At 31.7% G+C, this 25,284-nt stretch overlaps 1 protein-coding gene across 14 annotated transcripts in view; it reads right to left on the bottom strand.

Annotated features, from left to right (window-relative positions):
- Window positions 1-25,284, bottom strand: part of Stacl (Stac-like) — a gene marked incomplete at its 5' end in the record, with an annotated part of 90,394 nt that overhangs the window by 22,976 nt on the left and 42,134 nt on the right. For 8 of the 14 annotated variants that reach the window (XM_067048783.1, XM_067048784.1, XM_067048786.1 and 5 more), the window contains 6 exon segments: window positions 3,159-3,290; window positions 7,665-7,793; window positions 13,932-14,093; window positions 14,939-15,048; window positions 18,938-18,982; window positions 22,160-22,320. In XM_067048783.1, the coding sequence (XP_066904884.1) occupies window positions 3,159-3,290; window positions 7,665-7,793; window positions 13,932-14,093; window positions 14,939-15,048; window positions 18,938-18,982; window positions 22,160-22,320 (739 nt within the window). 14 annotated transcript variants of the gene reach the window in all.

Below are 25,284 nucleotides of genomic sequence, written 5' to 3'. Positions count from 1 at the left end.
AAGTGTGTCTTATAATTATATTATATTATTATAGAGTATCATAAATTTTTCAATGATTTAAAATGGATGTTATTTATCTCAGTTACAAATTTAACTAACAATTCAAGTTAATAATTATGAATATATTACATTATTTTCCCTTTCAAATAGGTATACATTATTATGGATATATAATATTAAAATAATTAGACACTAATAAGGTAGAATATAGGATAACCAATCCTCTCATGAGAATACTTCAAGAAAACTATGTATGCATTTACATGAGAAGATAACCACTGTTCCATAATGTTAGCTAGAAACTACAATAATGAACTTTGTATTTAAAAAGAAAATATATTTTCGATTCCATCTGTGCCAATTAAAACAAGGAAATCAGTCAAAAAGTTGATGCTTTACACACAAGTTGTTTTATATTTCCTGCTCACACCATTTTTTTCAAGAGTTTGATAATTTTGAAAAGAAACATGGTGGTATTATATTATATTAATAAATTTATAGTTATTATTCAGTGCTCTTAACTCAGGAATTTCCAAATGAAAGAGATATGTATATATATAAAATAATTTTTCCAATTTGACGCAACCTGAAGGCATAAATCAAATAATTTCAAACAATCTTATATAGTTTTTAAAGATTTTGTTGGAAGTGGAGTTGAAAATAAAAAAAATGTAAAGAACAAAATTGTCATCATAATCTGAGGTATCTTTCATTATGATGATGGATTCTTACTAGAAATTAAATTTTTAAACGATTATGATTTTTTTAAGTTGGTACACAAACCATTAAAAAATTGTTTGAGGTTTTTGGCAATTTACTCCTCTTTAATACAAGAATGTGTTGGATTGGAAAAATCACCAATATAAAACTATTTTGAAATTAGATTTTCTATGAAAATCCTCATTGAAAATAAATCTTTTCATTGGAAACGACAAAGTTAAGTGTGCTTGAGAAGGAATGGAAGAGGTAACAAAGTCCATTTTACCACCAAAAGAAACTTCATCATAACAGAGTGCAATATAGATCATAATTCTTGCACTATCTCCAATCAATTTTTCTTAATAGTTTATATAAAAATTAAAGATATGACATATAGAAAACAAGAAAGCATAAATAAAACAAAAATAAATGAATTGTGTATGTGTTTTTTCACTAGTTTTCAATATGTAAGTTGTTTACTGACTGATCAGAGAGAAGAAACTTTCCCCACAAAAGGTATTGTTCACTTTTTAAACTTCCATTTAATATCTAAAGCTTTTAGTACAAATGAAAATATGATTATTGTGTCTCCTGTTCCATATCTTGAACCTTATAAAATTTATGGTTAATATGAAGGTTTGGATGGCCCTAATGTATCAATGTTTTACTACAGTAAAGTGTTGAAATTTAACATTTTTTAGTCTATTTTAATTATATATCACAAAAAAATGTTCCAATAAAGCAATTATCCTGATTTCCTGATGTTCCAATTAAGCTGAATGAATCATTTTGTTACATTTTTGAATTAATAAGTGCTATTTTATTTATATTTGCTTTCTCTGCAATACAATAAAACCATAATATTAAGGTTCAGTAGACATAACTTTCTCATATTCGTCGAGGAACTATTATCAACAGTTTCTATCCAACATCCATGGTATAAAGATATTTTTAGCTATCTGCTAAAATAAATGTGATAGTAGTGGAAATTTCGAATGTGACTATTCAAGCAAGATTTTAGTTATAACTATAAAATAATAGCATTATACACCAAATTTCTATTATCTGAGAGAAATAACTGGCATAATAACCTGATTATGTATTCATCATTTGGCACTCCTTTGACTAAATATGAATTATTTTTATAGAAGTAAAATATATTTTTTATCTAATTTTAAATTATGTAATCAAAATGAACCACAGACTACAAAATATTTTAAAGAAGTAGGTCACTAAAAGTTTTGTTAAAGTAACTTAATATTTAACAAATTATAAAGTTACTAAAATGAAAGAAAAAATTGGCTCCTAGTGATTAAGAAAAACTTTTTTTTACAAAAAACACTGTTTTTTTTTTTTTTACAAAAAACACAAGAATATTTGAGATGAATTAAGGATAGTCAAAATAGGAAAACTGAAATGCTCTTTAAATTTTTTGTCATGCAAGCACAAGAAAGCACATTTCCAAATAGGAAGCAGTATCATGCTAAAAGTTACATTTAACATTGACAAAGAGCTTTCATGCTTGAATTTTTTTTACTTGGAAAAATAAAATAAAAATAATAATCAACACAACAGTATTAGCAATCCTGATATTTAAAACATTGATCACAATCTATGGAACTTACCAAAAGATGTTTTATAACAGAAACATAACAATGTTTAAATTTATATTTTTTCAAACATTTATGAAAATGAATTAACACAGCATTAAAAATTATTTTTACAATTTAATTTGTCTTCGTATATTTTTTTTCAAAACATAAATTAAACTTTTGTTTCCACAAATAATTTTTAAAGAACTATAATTGGTTCTATAATTTGTTAAACTCTTATCCTACAAATTATGATACATTATTGCTGAACTATGCTATATTCACCCTAGTCTAGATGCTAAAAAACCTCATTTATTACTGGAAGCCTCAAGTGAAAGATTTTTAAAAATGCTAAATTACTTATATCAAATTTATGTTTTCAGTTATACCAAAATATTTTTTTAATTCTTCAAGAATTTTCGGCTCATTGTTAGGAGAGAGACTTAGTGTTTAAAGGAGTCACAGTATGAAAACTGCTTATCTCCTTCTCAAGTTTCATGGAAATATTCAATGTTTATATTTTTGAACAGACATTATTTTGATGCATTTATTTGTTTGGAATACAAATCCATCATTCGGGGTATAAAAGTTTTTTTCACAATGATTGTATACATTTTCAAATTAATTAAGTATATATAAAATTAACTACTATTATTTTTTAAGAATATGTCAATAATTCAAATTTTGTAAGATTAATAAGAAAAATTTGTTCAGAAGTGGGAATAAATGCTGATTAAAAATTAATTTGAATCTATTAATTTAATTTAGATAAAAATGATAAAATAAAAGTTATTTCAACTACATATTATAGTTCAACAATAAATCTCTCGTAGCTATTTCATCAGATATAATGTTAAATATATTTACCTGAGCTAGCTGAGTGAGGCTGCTGTGGTGGACCAGAGGTAGGCCTTCGACTTGGTTTCCGTTCGTTAGATAAATCATTTGCAGTTTTTAACACTTGGTAGGTAGAATCACTGCCATCACCTGGATATCCACCTACATGCATGAAAGCCTTTCAAAGCTGTTTCAAAAGCTGTTCTATAAGCCTTTATAAAACAAACTCTTGCAAAAAAAATTAAGTTAGTTAAGAAATCTTGCTGCATATAAAATTATTATTATGACATAAAATCGTAGCATTTATGAAAAATATAAATTGAAAATAAATTTTAAATATTGAAAATAGTTAATTGATTAGGAATATTCCTTTTTTCCATTTTCCTGATCTGGAAATTATTTTTTCATTAAAAGACATTGGATTAGATCAAGATATTGATTTTAAGTGTAAGAATAGGCCTGAAAAAACAAGTCACCTAAATATATTTTAGTCATTAAATGGAGGAATGTATTTAGTTTTCATAAATGTTTATTTGATTTGGTTGTTAAAATGATCTCATTATGGAATAAAACACTAAATCTTGTGATAAACCATATGCAGTATCTCTGAGACGTAACACACATACTCCAAGTAACAAACACTTATTCCATCATAGTAGGGTAAATGTTTGGATGTTTTGGAGTCATGTACTGTCTCTAGTTGATGTGTCTTTTAGGGTGTTAATGTGAGATGTGCTGCATTAGTACTATGTGATACTAAACTATACACGATATATTTTTGTACTGATGCCTGAATTGGTGAAATGTTAACTGGTGATTTCTTTACTGGCATTTTATAAAATCAATGCTTTGTGGTTGGAGTCTTCCAATTCTATCCTAACAAATGCAGCAATGCTGAAAATCAGTGCATGCCAACGAAATCTACATTAGGCTGTGAAAGGACTCATTTATTTATAAATTTATGTATAGACAATCAATTGAAATAATCCTGAAAGAAAAAGTTGTTTTATATATATATAGTTGACCGTATAATTTAAAATATGAAGAAGATGATCAGGGTTGCGGTAAAAAAAGAACAAAAAAGTTTCCAACTATTTATTGTCGTTTCCCATTTTGTACAACTTCATTAAGGCTGTTCAAGATAATAGGTTAAACAGACCAATTATGTAACTCTAAGTCTGTTTAGCCTATCGTCTTCTTCAAATTTTAAAAGTAGTTTTATGTGTAAGGGTAAATAAGCACCAGTTTAGTTATATTTTTTTGAAAATTTAAAACATCTAACAAGTTCCTACTTATGGTTGCAATAGGTTCTTGATAATCACAGTTAAGGTTTTTTTTGTTTTTAAATGGTTTTTATGTACTATATCAACAAATAACTGGATAAGTTAATAAAAATATTAAATCTTTTCTCAGACAAGTACATAATTTTTTTTTTGGAGTTATTTCATTCCATGAGCTTATGTCAAATGAGGCATTAACCATACGCAATAGTTTAAAATAACTAGAAAATTTCATGCTTTCATAAAGTATATTAGATATAGAAAAATTTGATCAATATTGTTATTTGGTCATAGTAAATTAAGTGTCTACTACTTTTCCTGCTCCTAATATTGTTTCTAGATTTATCTATATAACTTAAAAATACTTGAACAGGGCATATTAAACTTATAAGCATTTAATTGGGTGGTTCATTCTCATACTAAATTGTAGATATCTATAAACTCCTGGACCAAATTTTTAATCGATACAATTTGTCACAACTCTTGAAATTAACAAAGTATCGATTCTTCAGAAGAAAAGTGACGATTCAGTTTTAAGATAGTTCAAAATTAGAAATAATAATGTCTACTAATGATTTGCAATGAGCTAAATTTATTTTTTATGATGAGAAGATGGTTGGGGTGTAGTCAGAGAAGAACACAAATAAGTTAAACTTATTTATTAGTGCCAACGTTTCGGCCAGATTTTCTAAAGGAAACTCCTGAATGTCAGAGTAAAAAGGACAATAAATGTGCCATCGGACCACTTTCTCTCACAAATAAAGATAAAACTAGTACCAGCAAAAAAGACCCAACACACAGAAAAACCCAAAACAAAGAAAATAGTTAGAGAAACCCTGGTAAGAGACAAAAAAACAGGAATACAAAGAAAGGTTAAAACCCACAAAACTGGGAAAAAGTGACAAAGAATATTGCGGAAGAAATAGCACCACAGGGAATATATATATGAGAAAAGAATGGTGGGATATAGAGTGCGAAGAAGCAGTAAAGAAAAGACTGGGAGAGTGGAAAAACTGGAACTAAAACAAAACTACCGAAAACCATTAAAAGTATATAATCGAGAGGAAAATAACACACCAAATACTAAGAAGAAAAAAAAATAGAATTCCTCAACAGGCAGCTGGAGGAAATGGAGGAGAGTTTCAGGAAAAATGACACCAGCTTTTAAATAAAAGATCAAAGGTTACACCCTCCCAGGACTAGTGCTAAAAAGAAAGAACGGCACAAACAAACAGAGAAAATTGATGCTGGCGAATTATTTCGAAAAACTGTTGAACTGCGAGGAACCCAAAAGAAGAATAACTGCAGTGATAAAAAACAACAAAGCATCTAGAGAGAACGGAGTACTGGGAGAAATGTGGAAATTAACAGGTGATGAATTCAGGAAGAAAAACACAGAACTGATGGTCTATATCTGGAAAGAGGAGAAAATCCCCAGAGAATGGAAAACTACCCTGATACATCCTCTGCATAAGAAAGGAACAAAAACAAAGCCAACAACAACAGAGGAATTTCCCTACTACCTATCAGCTACAAAATTTTCTCCAAAGCACTACTCAACAGACTGAACCCACAAATAGACCCTAAAATTGGAGAATATCAGGGAGGCTTCAGAAAAGTAAGATCATGTCAAGAACAAATCCTGAGCCTATAATTATTGATAAAACTCTACAAGGCAAAACTCCCAAAAAACCTCTACATCTCGTTTGGTGACTTTAAGAAAGCATAAAATTGGGTGGATAGAAAGATACTACTAGAAATGATGAAAGAATATGGGTAGACCAGAAGAATAGGAAACTAATAGAGCTAATACTAATGAACACCGAATACAAGGTAAAATTCAGAGGAACCAGCAGCAAACCTTTTCAAATAAAAACGGGACTTAGACAAGGAGACGCCCCCTCAAGAAAACAATTGAAACCAAATACGGATCAATTATAGTAACAAACAAATTTAAGTACCTGGGCGAGACCATATGCAACAAAGGTTCGGAAAAAGAAAGTATGAAGGAAAGAATAACCAAACTAGAGAAACTAAGTTTTACAACCAGTAACGTATAGAACAAGAAAAACCTGCCCACAAAAAGTATGAAACTACAACACAGTTGTTAAACCGGTAATACTATAAGGGATGGAACTAACATGCCTCCCCAGTCTGGAAGAACTATTGAGTGTAGAACAAAAAATCCTAAGAAGAATCTACAGCTCTAAAAAGACACAAGAAGGATACAGGCTAAGACGCAACAAAGGAATCTACATAGACACAAAGGGCTTAGAAAAAGAAATAAGGATCAGAAGACTGAAATTCTAGGAACATATGGTAAGAATGTCCCTGGAAAGACTAAACAAGGAAATATTCCAAAAAATTCGAGGGTACAAAAGCTCAGTAGGATATATCACAGATGAAGGAAGAAACAGAAAGACTAGGAATAACGGAACAGGACTGTCTGGACGGAGAAAGATATAGGAAAAGACTGAAGGAAATCAAGGTTCTTGTGGAAAAGAGAAATTCGAAAAAGGGGGTCGCCTGTACAGAAGAAAGAAATGAAAGGCACGCAGAGATAATGAGGGAATGAAAGGATAGGAAAAACAAAAACAAGAGAGAGGCCAAAAGTAGTGATATTTGCATGGTCTCTAAGGGCGTTCCATGAAGAAATAAAAAAATATATGACATTAAATATTGTTGAGATAAAGTTTATGAGAGGGGATAAAATGTGTTATTAACACAACATATCTGAGACATGATGATTATAAATAAATAAAAATTTAACAAACTGGTACAGAGAGGAAAAGGGTAAGACAGAATTTCCATTTGTTTCTTGTAATTAGAAAGGAAGATGTTCTTTCTAAAACATTGAAAGGGTAATTAATAAAGTAATCTATAAAAAAGTTGAACCCATATGACTTGATTGTTCAAAAATGATTGTACCGTATATATCAAGACCTAATTAGTGCTGTCCATTTATCAACTTCAACAGAGTTTTAACATTTCAATGTAGTGGATTATATTTGAGAAGAAAACAAATATAATCATTATTTCTCTCTAACTTTGATGAATTATATAACTTCATCTATAATATAATATATATTTTGTTCCATAAGTTACATCATTAAATAAATAATAAGGTCCCCAATACTTTATGCGCTAGATTAACTGAAATATGTGAAGTGTTAGTTACAATTACCACACAAAACATAATTATTCATTTGTTAAAATACAAGAAAACAACCAATATATATATATGTATAACTAGAACCTCCAGAGACTCCTTGGTCTTCAGGCTCCCTAAAAGTGACCGATCGAGAAGAGATACCTCTATCCTTGTCAGAGGTTCCTCCAGGAGAAACCGACCTTCCAGGTCTCAGTCGACCTACATCCAATGGACCTAAACGACTTAATAGGTTAATTATATAATTTATATTTTCATTTAGTAGTAATTTTAAATTTTTACAGTGAAGAAGTTAAATGGGAAATAAAATAAGAAAGAATAAAATGAAATTATAAAATTTTAATTTTTAGTAACAGCAATGATATAGTGCATTATGCCATTTCATGGAGCCATCACTAAATGCTCCTGATATTGGTAGCCAACATCCACTTGTCTGTAAGATAAGAGTGTTCTTTAATGGTTTCGAATTAAGAAGTAAGAACACTTTTTTTTGTCAACCTCATAAAGTAATCTGCTTCACAACCTTTAATATTGAATAGAAATCAAGTAAAAAAGATATAACTAAAGAAGAGCAGTTCTATTAAAAGATGAACCCTGCTCAAGATTTAAGCAATTAATATTCTGCAATAACAATAATTGAAACTAAGGCAGCCTTGAGAGAAAAGTACTGGCTTCCCTTTGCTGAATGAGTCTAGTCCTGCTCTTGGCCTGGCAGGCTGATTGTTTCTAAGAACCGAAAACTTATGCACATGGACTGGATGGGTGGGAACTATGATTTTACAGAAACTTAACACATTTGAATTAATGAGAGGATAATTTATAATGGTGAAGTATAGTTTTGACAGTACTATCTCCTAAGATTGTTAGGTCTCAAATACCTCAACCTGTACCTGTTCTCTTTATGGGCTGCTTCAGTATGTTATTAACTTAACGATTAAGTCATAAATTTTATTGACTTTAATTATCAATTCACACCTATCTTCAGATTGAAGATTGAGCAAATGTGATATCTTGCAAAACTACAAAAATGTTATGATAGAGAGTATAGAGAGTTATGGTACCTTCTCCTGACTTGGTTCCTTAGTTAACTAAGAAGATCCCTCTTTAGCTCCTTTTTAGTCTTTGGTACGTGTTGTCAGGAATGTTCATGTTAGCCATATCTTGTACTAATTTATTAGTGTGGTGGCATAATTTGTCATGAAATGTTTTGTATGATGTTTTAATGTGGTCTTGTAAAGTAGGTATGTGTAACTCTATGCAGAGTTCTGTTACTGATTATGGAGATCGTTTATTCTGACAAAATGTTTTGGTTGAAATGTTTGTGTCTGTAGTGGTCTGTCCCGTTTTTAGCGATTTGTTGTCAATGTATATTAGTGGACATGTGGCAAGATAGAGTGTGAATGTTATGTGTTGGGATTTGTCGTTATTTAGTTTGATTTTCTCTAGTTTAAACCAGTTGTGAATTTTTATTAAATAGTTTTCTAGAGTCAGTGAAGCTTGCATGGAGTCCCTATGTCGAGTGAGGATGGCTCTATCATCGACGTAGGTTGCTGTGAGGGTGTTATTGTCAAGTGGGAGATCATGTGTGTATATTGTGAACAACAGAGGTGCCAGAATCGAACCTTAGTACTCCAATCTTGATTGAATGGATAGATGATATTTCTGAACCTTGACGTAAGCAAAAAACCTATCAGAAAGAAAAGAGAGATATGTTACGAGTTAGTAAATTGCATGGATAATTTATTTAAATTTAAATCAAAGTCCCTTATGTTATCCTTTTTCGAATGCTTGAGCTGTGTCTTTGCTCCAGAGTTGATGAAATATAGTCAGTAACTCAATATAAATGATGGGTAGTTGGGTGAAATGATAAAAACCAAATTAGTGGGCAAGAATGATTTGTTTTTCTGTAACTATGTCAATCAGTCTGTTATATAATAGTTTTTCATATAATTTGAAGCAGGTAGGGAGCAAACTAATTGGTCTGTATGAAGAGACTTAGTGTTTCTTAGGTTTGTGTATCACAAAAATGTGTGAGAATTTCCATTGCAAAGGGAATTTTGTTGTTCTAAGTACAGTGTTGTAGACTGTAGTGAAAAAGAATACAGTTGTTCTGGAGTAGCTCTGCTGTGATGAGATCATAACCAGGAGTTTATCCTATAATAATAGGAGTTATCCTTTTGGACAGTAGTTTGATAGAAACTTCTGATAGGTTAAAGACTGTAGGTGGATCAGGAAGTTGAAGATGTATTTAAAATGTTTCTTGTACACAAGTTTCATGTTCAGTATGGGAAAAGTTGAGATTTTTCTTTATCTGGTCAGCTGAGATGTGAGTGGTCAGGCAAAGATCAAAACTAATTTTGATTGTATAAGGTGTGTCTGTACTCCTTTAGTTATGAAAAAATGGAGTAAATCTGGTGTTTGATGTCTGGAAGTAGTAGACTAAAAAGAGGTAGGATAAGGTTATTTAAACCTTTTAATAAATTAAATAAACCCACAGGGGCTAGCTTAGTGCAAGGTTAGTGGGGATTAACATTCCTCCGGTTCCCGAGTTCAGTACACAACACTAACACACTCAGAACAGTACAAAAATCACTTATATTCATATAAGGTCACTGTCAGTTCACACCCTAGGGTCACCTTTCCTAGGTAGCCACCCTGGAAGGGGGAGTAAGTTAGGGTACTCTGAGGAGGCAGCCCCTCCACCTATCTCAGGAGAAGTGGACTGATACCCTGCTTCTCCTTAAATCCTTAAATATTACAGAAAACAGAATGAATAGAGCTGGACTGATTTTACGGAATGCGACACGGCGTGGAAAACAGATTATTTGAATTGATACCAGGAACATTTGAGGTCTAACTGGAAAAGAGAGCGAGTTTATTGAGGAAATCAAGAGGGCCAAAGTGGATCTGATTGAAATTACAGAGACCAAGAAGAAGGGAAAGGGAGAAATTAAAATTCAGGATTACACACTGCTAAATGCAGGGGTTAATATGAATGAAAGAGTGGCTGGAGGAGTCGGGTTCATTCGTAAATGACCAAAACACCAAATAGAGGGAGAGAAGATTTATTTATTCGTCATCGCCTATGGACCGAACAAACTGCAAGAATGGAAGAAAAGGATTCATTTTTTAGTTCTCTACAAAAAGAAGTGAGTGACTGGGAGTTGGGTCATAGTCTTGGGGGACTTGAACGTCCCAATAGACCTTGGAACAACCTTGGCGGTGATGAGTCTATAAAAAGATGAGGAATGTGATCAGAACTAGAAACCACTTTTAAAAGAATTTGACTGGATTGGGTATCTGACAGGGCTATAGCCTAAGTCCATTGTTCTCCATCATGGTTTTAGACTTGGCACTAAGGAGGGCCAAGTCGACAATGAGGAAATTCCAGCTAGGGCACAGGAACCTTCACCTACCTTTCCCTATTGGTCTTTGCTGATGACCTCATCTTACTAGCTGCTAATGACCAAGACCACCAACATAATATTTATGCCCTCCAAGAGGAATTATCCACAATAAATATGAAGATTAATCCAGGGAAGACTAAATGTATGAGAATTAGAAAGAAATCTCAAAGGACAATGATGGTACTAAGGGTCAGAGAATAGAGATTAGAGCAGGTCAAGAGTTTTAAATATCTAGGAGCTCATCTCAACGAAAGTGGTTACATTGATGAGGAATTGGTCCAAAAAATTGGAGCGCCAGGGAAGATGTTCAGTATGGTCAGACGGGGTCTCCTGCGAAGAAAAGAGGTGACAAAGCAGACCAAACTAGTGTTTATAAATCGACCTTTCTTCCTATTCTATTTTACTCTTCAGAATTGTGGACCCTCACCTCAAAACACAGGAGTCAGTTACAAGCCATGGAAATGATGTTTCTGCAAAAAATAGAAAGAAAGACATGGAGAGATAAGATACAGAATGCCACCATATGGACTAATCTCGACATCAGCCCGGCTGAGACCATTCTGGAGGAGCACAAACTAAGATGGTTTGGACATCTTCTGAGGATGGAACCAGATAGAAGCACCAAGAATACTCATGAGATCACAAAGAAGGGAAAATACCCAGAGGAAGGCCTTGCATCTCCTGGGAGAACAGTGTAAGGGTGGCATTCGGGAAGCGTGGAATGGATTGAAGTAGGAGAAAAGAGTTGGGAGAGACTTTTGGGCCCGACTCTATAAGTGAGATCCTCACACCGCACAGCACTGGAAGAGGGAATGACTATGGTTGTGATGAATAAATTTAATAAATGAGGTGAAACATTTTCAGGACCCGCATGGGGGCTAGTCCAGTGCAAGGGATTGTGGGAATTAACGATCTCCCGGGTTCCTGAGTTCAGTACACAGTACCATTCACTTACACTAACATAAGGTCACTTCCAGTACACACTCTAGGGACGCCTACCTATTAAGTAGTCGCCCCCCTCCCTCAGTATGGGGGAGCAAGTCAGAGTGCTAGAAGGAGGCAGCCCCTCCACCCCTGACTCGGGGATAGGGGGCCAATAACCTGTTCCTCTTAAATTTCACTTATTAATAATTTCAGGAAGGCCTTTGTTAAAGTGCATACCAGGAGGAGGCCTCCACCAAGAGCTGAGAGAGGGACTGTGGCTGGTGAGGCCATGGAGGTGGAGAGTTTTGCTTCAACATCTCCCGCTGGTGTGAGTAGGGTGTAAACTTGTGGGGCTTAGACCTCATGAGCTGTCGCGGGTGGGGTGTCGACCTCTCGTGCTGGTTCGGGTGGGGCATTGACCTCTTATGGTGGTGCAGTTGGTGCCTCGGAACTTCTCCCTGATCTGAGAAGATCCAGAAGACAGGCTACAAATGGATCCGGAAGGCAAGCTGCGAGCGGATCCGGAGGACTAGTCACAAATGGATCCGGAGGACTAGTCACAAATGGATCCGGAGGGCTGGATGCTGACGGACCCAGAAGGTTGGCGGTGGCGAACAGATCTGGATGTCTGGCTGCAGGGGGTGGCTCCACAGTGGGTACGGGAATGGCAGAACTGGGGAGCTGTCCGGCAGGTGTATACTAAAGAAGAGAATGAGGCTGCAGCAAGTAAACCTACATCATTGCATTGCTGCATGCGATGTTCTGCAGCAGTATGTCTAGGGGAAGGATATATATTAATACAAGAACGTTACTTATTTAAAGGCAGAATCAGGGGGCTAAGCATGAAGGGGTACAGTATTATTTCTGTGCTAATGTGTGCTAGAACTTGTTGTCTGTATAAGAGCAAACTAAAGATGCTGCTTCTGAGGCACTAATGTTCCAGGGACTTAGCAGCAGCGAAACTGGCCCTTAAAGAGGGTATCCATTGGGAGATAATAATCTCCTCTGTTTATCTCCCTTATTAAGAGGTCATCTCATCTACAAGTTTGAGGAAGCTAATGAACAAGCTGAATAGAAAGGAAGAGATAGTGACCTCCATGGACGCCAATGTCCATCACTGCCTCTGTGGTAGTACCAACGTCAACCAGAGAGGAGAGTCTCTTTTAGAGTACTTTTTGAGTCATGAGTTGGAGATCCTCATCAAAGGCAGCCAAGCTAGGTTGATCTGTATACAATATCCAAATTCGCAAAGGCATCTGGCCTGTTTTGAGCAAAGAAAGGATGGCGTACAATAGGCCCTCTGTGGCCGCAGTGCACTTTTGGTGGAAAAAAAAAAAAAAAGAAAAGTTTATTCAAAGGAGAAACAAGCCTCACCGGACCATTCCAACTAGCTTATAATTTATGTAGTATATTATTAATTTATATAGTATAAATAAGAATATATTATTTTCGTTTTTATTTAATTCATTGCACCATGTATTGTATATGAGTAATTTTAGTTATGGAAGGTTTTTTCAATTTTTTCTTCAACAACTGCTCTCTCCCATCTGGACAACGTCCAAATGCAACTTTTTGTCTCCCAAAACATTTTAACAATATTTAGTTACCATCAAAAGTATGTAAATTAAATTATAATTTTCTGTTGCTATTTTGACACGAACATGCGGCATACACAGAACAACTAATATAAAACATGCATACTGACAATGAATCATTAATTTTATTGATTAAACATATTATTAGTACTCAGAATTAGGATCAGATTGTTCTAATTATTGTTTGAATCTTTATAATTCCAGATTAAAAAAGAAAGTTAGTGAATTTTAAAATAATGTTTAAATATGTGGAGGACACAGTGCTGATTTAATTTTCAGTTCTCCTTTGTAGTTTTATTTAAGTAAGACCAAATTTAATTAATTATTTTTCATTGCATACTTGTATTCTTACCAGATTTCTTATTAACTATCTAAAATAATCAATAACATTACAAATATGATAATTAAATTAACAATATTTGTCATACCTTCATCCTCAGGAGGATTTCCACCCCTTGTTTCAATTTCAGAACTTGACTTCTGCCTTCGAAGTAATCTTGATTTTGTTTGGCATTTCCCAACCCTTTCTTGACAGTCAAGGTGAACATTCAGCTTACATAAACGACATTTTAGTCCCTGTCGAGTATGGCCTAGAACATAAAAGTTGTCATTAATACTAACCCTTCAAATGGCCTATTGTCATTTGCAAGTGACATAACTCATCACTTGCATGGTGTAGAATTAAAGTTGTGATGTTGACCAGATGATACCTCCACATGCCAATTCAAATTGTGGCAACTAATTTATTAGCCTAGTCTGTTCCATAGGAATGTCATTTAATAATTTTTTTCTTCTTGAATTTTTAATAGGATACTTACTGCTTACAGTTTTTCCTATTTATTAGAGATATTGAAATTGATTCAGTTCAAATGAGGCTGTCCTTTGACCTTTAAGAGTTACGTCACCTCAGCAACCTCTTGTCAGAAGTGTTGCCAGTTTGATTCCTTAGTGGGATAGGTTGAAATTCATTTCATGGCACCCTCCAAATAGATCTTAATTTTCTCATTCTGGCAAGGGTACAACCAATGCAACGACTACATATAGGTCATGTAGGAGAAAGATAAAAAGAAAAAAGATTCATTTTGAAAGATCCTTAATCATTTTTTAAAACCTAACACATTCAAAATCAAGTCATTTCAATGAATAATTTAAATATATAAAAATTGCATTCAAAATATTCTCATAAGTAAAACACATAAACACATTCAAATTCCAAGTTATTTGATGAGCTGATTTTGAATAACTATATAAATAAAGTTCATAATTTTACTCCCTTTCTTTTGTTCATTATTGTTTATAAGGCAGATGGATTATTAAAACTTTTAATGATGGACTTTAATAAAAGATATTGATTTTTAAAAGTTTAGAAACCCATCGATAAAACCAGTAATAAATAACATAAAAATGTAATAAACATCAAAATACTATTAACAACCTCTTAAAACTTGAGAACAGACATCACAGGGAGTTATTTTTTTATAGGTATATTCCTGAAACTGATGAGCACTATCTCCAGAAATCATATTGAGTTCTTTGCCATTTCTCCTGAAAAAAAAAAAAATTAAATATAATTTGAAATATTGTACATCAACATAATTAAATGTTTAAGTAATGATTTTAATTACAATTTTCTAAAAAAAAAAATTTTTCAAAAAGTGAAAATATACGACTAATGGTTGGAAATAGATGCAAAGAGATTAGGACTTCATATGCTTTTGTAGATATATATCATAAGAAAAAAGTGTAAAACCCACAAATCCCAACTTTAACAGAGAGATAAATAAAAATTTAAGAAATTTAATTTTCATCATATTGATTTTTTTTTTAATAGACTAGGAAGTAATAAACTATTGAGTGGAAAACTTAACAATTAAGTGTTGTACATGGTATCATACACGAATATAATAACTAAAATAACCATTAATCACAATTTATTAACTTTCAACTCATTTTAGAGAGAATAATGCATGCATTTAGTATGCATAAATAGTTATTACTTAAAAAGTAACCTTATTTTATATATATTTATTCTCTACCTTCCCCCCCCCCTGGCAATTGAGAGGCTTGCAGCAATGTGATGTTATATATTTACTGGTTAAGGACACAATACTGCAAGTAAAATTGTATACATAATTATAAGCACTTCTTAAATCCTCTGCAGAGAGTTGTTTCCGTTATTGGAAGGTCTTCTGAATTGTGGTCCTCTTCTTCGGCCTCCCAGATTGAAGTGGACTGGATCAACTGCCATCTTCCATCCATTAATGAAATTCTTGGATCATGGGAAGTTCTCCTTACTCACTTACTGATCAAACTCCTTAGTGGTAAATATAAATATATTTTATGTATACTAATATAGGAATGTAAAGAGATATTCCATATCTCAATGTGTGGTCTTTTTCCTTTTATATCCTTGAGTTCTCCCTGAGAATCCTCCTGTCCACATTCATCAACAACAATCATCATTCTGTCTTCTGTTCTTGTTTTTATTTCAAGAACCAAAGTTTTGTACAATTCCTGTACTTGTTTGAATCTGCTTCATGATTTGCTAGAGGAAAAATCCAGCTAAGAATGCATAAATTGAATTTCCCCATCCAGGTTGCATCATAAGGTTTTATGTGAATTCTAATACTTAACAACTTAGTGTCCTTATGCCAGCCTGTCCTGTATTAAGATTCTAAAATACTTTTCATACTCATATCTCTTTCCCAATAAGCTAGAAAGTATTTTCTTTCAATTAAGTAATGAATCTACATTTTTAATAAGATTATCCATTGTCTAAAATCTTACTAAGCCATAGCTTAGATCTATCTATTGAACTACAATACATATGGTTCCAGAGCATATGATCTGCAAAGCAGTTAGAGCCAAAAAGTATAAACCATATAAGTGTTAGGGAATTCGTTAACTTGAAATTGAAGAAATATTCATTCAGTCTCATGAGGCCACACCAAATGGTGGTAAAGCTTGATCATGAAAATTTTTATAGGAACGGCCAATCACATGGATTTAAGAGTATTATTTAGCTATCCAACAAAATAATAAGTTGCCACTTTTTAGTGTTATTTCACTACAAATCAGTTCATTTTTCATAAGGAGAGAATGTTTTTCATCTTAAGTTTTGCATACTGATATTATTTTAAAAAGAATATTACAAGGATTAAAAGTGAGATACACCACTTTTTTAAAGAATAGTAAAATTCAGAAATTTTTTTTTATAAATAAAAGACTAATGTATAAATTATTTTTTGTCTCTAAACTTTCTAATCTATAAATACCTGAAAAAGAAATAATCATTTAAAAAATATAAAAATTGAATAAAAATAGTGACTAATAAAAAAAAAAAAAAATCAATGCAGATGCATAAGCCATTATACAAGCTCACATTGATTAAGCATAATGTTGAAATTGAGAATTCTATTGCAAAGCTCTTCAAAAAAATGAATAGTGTTTGTAGTTTAATTGCTTCATACATATGATGAATTGCAGCATATAAAAATAGACAAAGCAATAAATATAAAACACACAAATATAAAAAAAATGATATAACAAAAATTATAATTTTTAATTATTACCACCATAATTTTAACTTTGTTAATATATTTCTTTTAGATTGGAGTGGACAGCAAAAATCCTGTTACCCAACTGGAAATTATACTTTGCAAATAGACAAATGTAAATTTAATTGATTGGTTATTGTTGGCTGTACATTTATTGTAAGAATAATTTGGTCAAGGTTGAGGTAAATGGAGATGGTTCATTTTATAAGTAAATTTTACGAATATTTGTGTTCTCTTCCCTGACCAACTTTTTCTTGTATAAATGTAAATGTATTTATAAAACAAAGTAGTAATGAAAGTTACAAATATAACATATTTTGTGAAGTAGTATGCACCATAAATAAAATAACAGTTTGTTACTGTGAACAAATGAACATAACTGATAAGTTGATCAGGAACAGAATAAAAAAAACAAAGTAAAATGAGAAAAAGAATGGTACATACCAAAAGCAGTGGATTTAATGTAGCCATGTTAAACTTTATTAAAATTATTTCCACATAAAAATTAGTTAGCATTTCTTTTAATACAAAAAAAAAATAATAATAATAATTCAGGAATAAATGAATCAGGTTATATTTTTATAATAAAAACTATGCTCATTAATAAAAAAACACACGACCCTACCACTACTAGAGTTTACATCATAGGTATGATTGACATATCCAATAAATAGTCTCATAAGTAGAATCTAGTAGAACTCTTAATCAAATCTTATAATATAAATAAATTAATGATTTTTCCAAAATATTTACTCAGGACAATCCTAAAAAAAAAAATTTAAAGATATGCTTAAAACAAGTCAAAATCATTGGCTATAACAAATGTTCCTATTATCCATCAGGATTCCACTTATTTTTTTTTCACAGAGGAAGCTCAGTTAAAAGTATTTTTTTTTCGGAAGTAACTCCCCTAATTGTGCCCTTGATGATACAAATAAAGAAAGAAAAAAAAAAGAGAAGTGGCTATCCATGAACTATGGTTGGCTAGAAAAGTAAAAGCAATATTGGAAGCTTCCAATTTATTAAAGAATCTGAATCTGATATAGATTTATATTTATAGATTCAGAAATGTATTCCTGATTGGTGTTACAAATAAATGAATTAGTGACTTAAGAAGTGTTGAATTGGTAGTTGGGATATTGTTAAAAGGGTTATTTTCACTAATTAAAAAACATTCATTTAGATGTTCATTTTAAAACGCCTGAGTACAACAGGCTAAAATACCAGTCCAACATTTTATAAATAATACTTAGATATGCACTGTAGAAGAATTGAGTGTAAACACTGGTATATCTTACATAAGCACTCTCTTTTAGAGATCCAGTTATGTTTCAGCCCCATTGAACTTGAGTCGAAGTTGATTTTTCATCTGACAATAAATACAAGAACGCAGAAAAAGGAGTGAAATTGATTTTTTGATAGACAGTATAAATATACTTATATGACATTATTATTGGTAATGGTATCTGGTGGGGGGAACTAATCCGGCAAGTGGGTCTTGTGGTATTTATATTAGATTTTTGACAAAAAAAAATGAAGAAATGAGTTATTTTAAGTACTTATAATTTTTAATTTAGTATTATATGCACTTTAAAAATCCTATAGGTAACTAATATTTCCTGCCTAAAAGGCCATGTATATTGTTATTCATTAATTCCCTAAAATGAATATGTGCCATAGTTGCTGAATAATGGTATTAATTTGATATTTTATAATTTAAAAAAAAAACCTTTTTAGAGCAACAATAAACAAAATTAGTTAACAAGTTTTAAAATTGCACAATACAAATGTTATTGAATATAACAGTTATAACAGCTGAAAGTGTAACATAAGTGAAGAAGAACATGTTAAGATGCAGCTGTAATATAAGAAGTTACCTCATAGCTATGATTGTTGATACTGCATGGTACATTTGGTTCTTTCTGCAGGCAGCAGCATCCGAATTGGTAAAAAATTCAGTAATGGATAAAGGTTATGAAGTGGAGATAAACATTGGAAGGTAAAAAAAAAAGAAAAGAAAAATCATACAATATTAGTTGCAATCTACATTTTAAAAATACCTAAACTATGTAAAACTATGTTAGACTGACTAAAAAAAAATGAGAAAGATTTCTGCTTCAATGTCCATTCTTTCAAGACAAAACAAGACAAAATACAATGAATAAAGTTGTGAAACATTGTAACTCTCTAATATAATTACTTCAGTTCCATTTTGGCTGTTACTATGACTTACATCGTACATTACATACGTTACACTGGGCATAAATTAAATTATTTTTTGTTTAATTTTGATTGCTACTCTGATAATTGTATCTAAGAAATAAATCATTATATTAAACAATCTAATATAAAAAAAAAATATAAAATTTGCAAGAGTTAAAACAAAAAAAATATAAAACAAATATCATGAACCATTTTTTGTCTCTGTAAATACTGATACGATTTGATATGATTATGAAGCACCATTATTGGCTAAAAAGAAGTAAATAAGTTGCTAAAGTTCATAGTAAAACAGCCATGTATGTAGACAAACAAGTTGGTTGCAAAAAATTCAAAATAACATACAGAAATTTAAATAAAGTGAATAAAACCACATACTAAACATGGTAAATGATACAAGCTAATAAACTATTAACAACACCCAAATAAACATTAAAAGACAAAACTGAAAAGCAACATGAACATTGGAAATAATTGTATTGATCAAATCTAATTGTATTTTATCATATTATATTATATTTCTGATTTTGAGTGGTGATTTAAGTTTTTAATTATACTCGTATATATATATCTGCTATCATTACTAATAGCAGATTAAGAAAAGAACAGCCAGTTTGATAAAGGGCTTTCATCATGAAAATAAATTATGGGTAAGTGTAGGATCAAAGATACATACATATATATACAATAACTGTACCTATAGTTATTGATTACATTCAAAAACCTATGAAGTAAGATTTGTTGTTTAAAGGGTAAATTAACAGTATACAATTTATTTATAAATACACAATTGAATAATGAATTACGTAACTATGATTATTGATGTTTAACATATGAATAGCACAGTACTTATTCTCTTTATTTTGAAGGAGACTATTTGTTGGGCTATATAGACAATGTTATATCCTGAAATTGTGAAAAACATCTCAAAGAAATTATTTACTGTGCCAATGAACTAATTCACCAGTGAGTCACATCTGCAGGTTTCCAACTTGAGTATCATAAAACCGAAACAGTCAGATGATATGTCTCTATTATGCTTTTACTCTATTCTGCTGTCGGGTAGTGATTGTGCAAAAGGTTGACGTAAATTGTTTTGTTTTTTAAATGAGGTAAAATGACTAATTTATGATGAACCCTTTTAGATAATATATTTAAGGTTGTTATCAATAATTAAACTTTTTTAGTGCTGTCTCCTGAACTAATAATACTAAGGCTTGTAGAAAATCAATTAAGATCAAACAGGAGACAATTAGGAGTGAGTTTATTAATAGATAATATACAGCAAAATGTTTTCCTGCTAAAAAAGTTATCAATTACTTCTGCCATTGAAAATTATATCAACATTTTTCTATAATTATACCATTTATAGAAAATAGAAAAACATCTTTCAGTAGTTATCTAAATCATTACTAATATCAGGTTAAGAAAAGAACAGCCAGTTTGATGAAGGGCTTTCATCATGAAAATAAATTATGGGTAAGTGTAGGATCAAAGAAGTAAATCCAAATTGTGACTAGCTGATTAATATTTTAATGCATGGTCATTTTCCTCTTGAAAAACCTTGGCTTTGATAGCAGAGTATGGCCAATGGATAGCCGGACTATCTTGCAGTTCTTTGAGCATTAAAACTTCCCTAAAAGTAGATAAAAAACAAACCAAAACTAAAAGGAGACCACAATTTTAGCAGCTGTAGAAGCCGAGCCATAGTGGAACCCAAAAAGTAGTAATTGAGAAAAAAAAATGTATTACTAAAGTTCAGTGTAAGTCCTATCAAGAACTGGGGGGAGGGGGGTTAACTATTATAATTATACATCACAGAAAACTTTTTTTTTTGAGAAACCTCAGCAGAAATACTGGATACTCATCTAATTTTAAGTGAGAGTATCCTACTGTGACAATCATTAAAGTATCAATTCAGCAAGGCTTTTTTTTTATTACGATCAAGAAAAAGAAAAATGATTTAAATCAAATAAAAATTAAAAACACAAAAAAATAAAATAAAAGAGCACATGTTACTTAACATTGGAATTACTCTTAATGGAAACTAGAAAATAAACCAATTCCACAAACATTGTATATTTTTAGTTAATCAGCTACTAATTTTTTTTGCAAAACCCTGTGCAAGCCCAGTCTTGAAGTGAAAATCAACCCCATTGCTTCCTCTTTCATAATTAGAAACTCTTATTACTACATTAAAAACAATTTAAATTCATATAAGAATCAAATTGAAAATAGAAGTTAACAATTTATTTAAAGCTTTAATAATCACTTTAAAATCAAGTAGTTAATTTACATAAACCATAGGATTGCTCCAAAGAAGGATAGTAATTGTTCCTAAATCTTTTTAAATGAGATTAAACTTCATAAAAAACTTTGGTTTCTAATGTGGGGTCTGATAACCAAAAGATGAATGTAGATCAGATGTTCTACCAAAATTAACAAGAATTCATCCAATGTAAATTCTATAGAAAAATAAAAAATAAAATATTCATTAAACAACATATTTAATTTAAAGTAACAATAATTCCTCAATATGTCAGAGTCTCATCTACTAATTTTAATTGTTATACATTTAAATGTTTTTAATAATAATTGAAACATAAAGTATTTTTAAATTAAATTTCTGATCAATACAATTTACAATATATTTTTGTAATTAGTAGTCAGCTTAAAAATTCAAGCTATGAACAAACAACTACATTAATTTTTATTTCATGTGCAATCAGTGAACAAAAATCTTTCTCATAAAAATGTATCACTAAGACAAAATGTCTACCTCATGCATGTATGTATAGCACTAAATATAGGAACCTTATGTCATGTAATAAATTCATTTATCTCACAGATTCTTGACAGAAACAGAAAATCTTACTTACTTTTCCTTCTCTACCTCTTTCCCATTGGGAGGAGGTGTTTTTAGACTTTTAAAAGCTTTTAGCCATTTAGATTTCATAGAAGCAGTAGAACTTGATGACATTTTTCTTTCTGAACTTGAAGTGCCCTCCGCGGATTCGAGTTTTGCCGCGAAAAGTTCTTTCTGAAAAACAAATAAAGTATTAAAAGTTTCATGAAAATGCAAAGTTTATTATTTAAAAAAACGCGAATTTATAAATTGAAAATATCATCCCAATAGCAATTGACCGGCTTTAAGTGTAGGTACTAGTGAAAATGCCTCATTCTGCACCTCATGGTAGACATCTGAGGCAGTATAGTAAGTATTATGTTCTAACTACCTAATTCATCCCATTAGAACCGGACCATTTTAAGCATTTTAGGAAAAAAATATAAGCTTTCTCGAGCAGCTTAGTAAAAATTAAAACTTAAAAATAAATTGTATCATGTTCAGCGCATCCTGACAAACAAACTAAATCCCTTTTTGTCTACCTAAAATGTTTCTGTTTAGGTATTTGTTGCCAAAGTTATCAAATGAAATTAAACCAAATTCCAGTTTTGCATAGTAATTTGATAGAGAAAAAACAATTTCTAAGCTTCAATTTTTTTTGTCCTGTAATGTGCACATTTTCTTTATCAAAAATATATAAGGTAAGTAATTAACCTTTCAAAAATTACGCCTTTTTCAAAATTAAGTTTTTAAATTTTGCAGCCAAATTTGAAATAAACAGGTTGTGAAATCCTGTACCTCTGATAATCCTTGAGATTCGATTTTATTAACCCAACATCAATACGATTGTGGCAGTTTCTTTGATGTTTGCGAAAATAAATTCACAAAAGGCTGATTTCTTGTTATTTGCAGAAAATATTTAGTTTTAATTAGCATCTTACTAACGTAAAGAGATGGCTAAAATTTTTGCAAATTTTTTTTTATGTCTTTACAATCCGACGATAGGTCTTGGCCTCCTCCAATCGTCACGACAGTGAGCTGCCGCCGTCCATTTCTTGACTCCCAGGATATTTTCAACATCTCCTGCAACACCATACGACCAACTCAGTTTCGGTCTCATCTCCTGGTTCCATAAATTGGAACCATGTGTTTGATTTATCCATGTACCATTCTGGCGATATGCTTTGCGTATCTTAAATGTCTCAGCTTCATTGTTTTGACAATATAAGGCTTTCAAAAGTCATTAGCTAGCTCCAAGTCAGTCTGTATCTACCATTCTTCACTGATTTTTTAACTCTTAAAATTCGGCGGATTATTTTTCTTTCGAAGATAAGGAGCTGTTTTTCAGTAGCCTTAGATGTTGTCTAACACTCAAATCCATTCAGGAGCAAGGGACGTACCAAAGTTTTATGGAGGTGGAGCTTGGTCTTTCTGGAGAGTATTCGCCTGCTCAGCTGTTTTTTATGCCAAAGTAACATTGGTTGGCTTCGGTAATCCTCCTAATCTGTTGAGATTACGATATTGATCGGGGTTATTATGTATGGGGTCAAGAAGTTGAAAGGAGGTAGTAATTTTGCATAGGGTTAACCTATATACTGATCCTTGTCTAGCCTCAGGGGAGTAGCTGAGAGACCTATGGAGCTTAGGGTGAGTTCTCAAGCAATCTATAGACCCAAGAAATGTCCGTGTGCGGCAAAGAACCGAATCCCGCTCGACTATCCTGGTCCTCTAATAACCCTAAACACCGTGAATCTAGACCGGAATATCGAAAAACACATGTTGGAAGGCAGCATCACCACCAATACTTACTCGGAGCCGAAAGCGGTATAAATTGTTCAAACAGCAGCCGGTTATGCCGAAGAACTGCGAGAGAACAAATCCTTCAAAGTTGGAGGAAAATGGTCGAAAGGTGCAAAATGGTCACCAAACATCTTTCATAATGGTTTGGAAAACAAGTTGCCTCACATTAGGTTATCAGTCCAATTTTATCTCACCTGGCCTAATGAGTTTTGTATCATTAGTCGTGATTGCACGATTGAGCCAGACCATATTAAAACGAGAACATTTTATTGGCAAAAAATATTGCCGCAGACAGTTCACAACTGGAAAATGTCTCCAAATTTGTTATCAATAAATATATTTAGGGCTATAACAGCCAAACAGTAGGAAATCCGAACGCCAAGCTGCTTATGAGCCTAATGAAGCTATTGAAATTTCCTTGCATTGATAATTCCTTACCCAGAATTGGAGAATTCATAGACGAAACAGACCAGTAAAAGAATAGACAAAAGCAAAATCTATTTTGACTTAGGACTTAATAACAATTTTGATAGCTTATAAGAAAAAATATTTTGATATTTGGTGCGGCCAACCTGTATAAATATAAACATAGGCTTGACATTATTTTGCCTTATTTTAAATAATGTTTTTTTCATTGTATTTGCAGAGTCTGCAATTACAATTTATTTATATTAAAAATTGCCTTTTTTGGTTTGTAATACAGTTATTTATATTTTAGTGAGTATATGTTATATACAAATAAAAACAATCACATCATAAAATAATCACCTTACCCAAAACTGGAGAATTCACAGACGAAACAGAGCAATGAGAGAATAGACAAAAGCAAAATTTATTTTTACATAGGACTTACTAACAATTTTGATAACTTAAAAGAAAAAATATTTTGACATCAGTTGCGGCCAACAACAAATACATGGTCAGTCCTGTATAACTAAAAACATAGGCTTGACATTATTTTGCCTTATTTTAAATAATAATGTTTTTTTCAGTCTGTTTGCATATTCTGCAATTACAATATATTTGTATTAAGTCAATATATACTATATAATTATATTATCCTTAAGTTAAAGGATTAATTAACGGGAGAATTTAGAAGATTACACAAATGGAATCTGGTTTGGTGGAATTGGGTTTGGAGGGGCATCACTGAAAGGATGTATGGAGAGAGCGTTTGGTGGTATCGGTATCGAACCTTCGGGTTCGTTAGGCCTTTATTATTTGTCCTTAACTTAAGGTTGTTGTTATGTTGCTCATGTCACATGTGCCAGGTGTTTAATTCAGTTTAATAAAGCCTACTTTACGGTATTCCTTATTTCATCACATAAATTTATTAAATTGAATTAATTAAAGTTTATC

Source organism: Halyomorpha halys, unplaced genomic scaffold, assembly GCF_000696795.3.
Source record: "Halyomorpha halys isolate HHAL.00 unplaced genomic scaffold, Hhal_1.1 Scaffold1682.1, whole genome shotgun sequence".
In the NCBI taxonomy this organism is placed as follows: Eukaryota; Metazoa; Arthropoda; class Insecta; order Hemiptera; family Pentatomidae; genus Halyomorpha; species Halyomorpha halys.
Note: the sequence above shows the minus strand (reverse complement) of the source record. Positions and strands in the feature narration are given on the sequence as shown.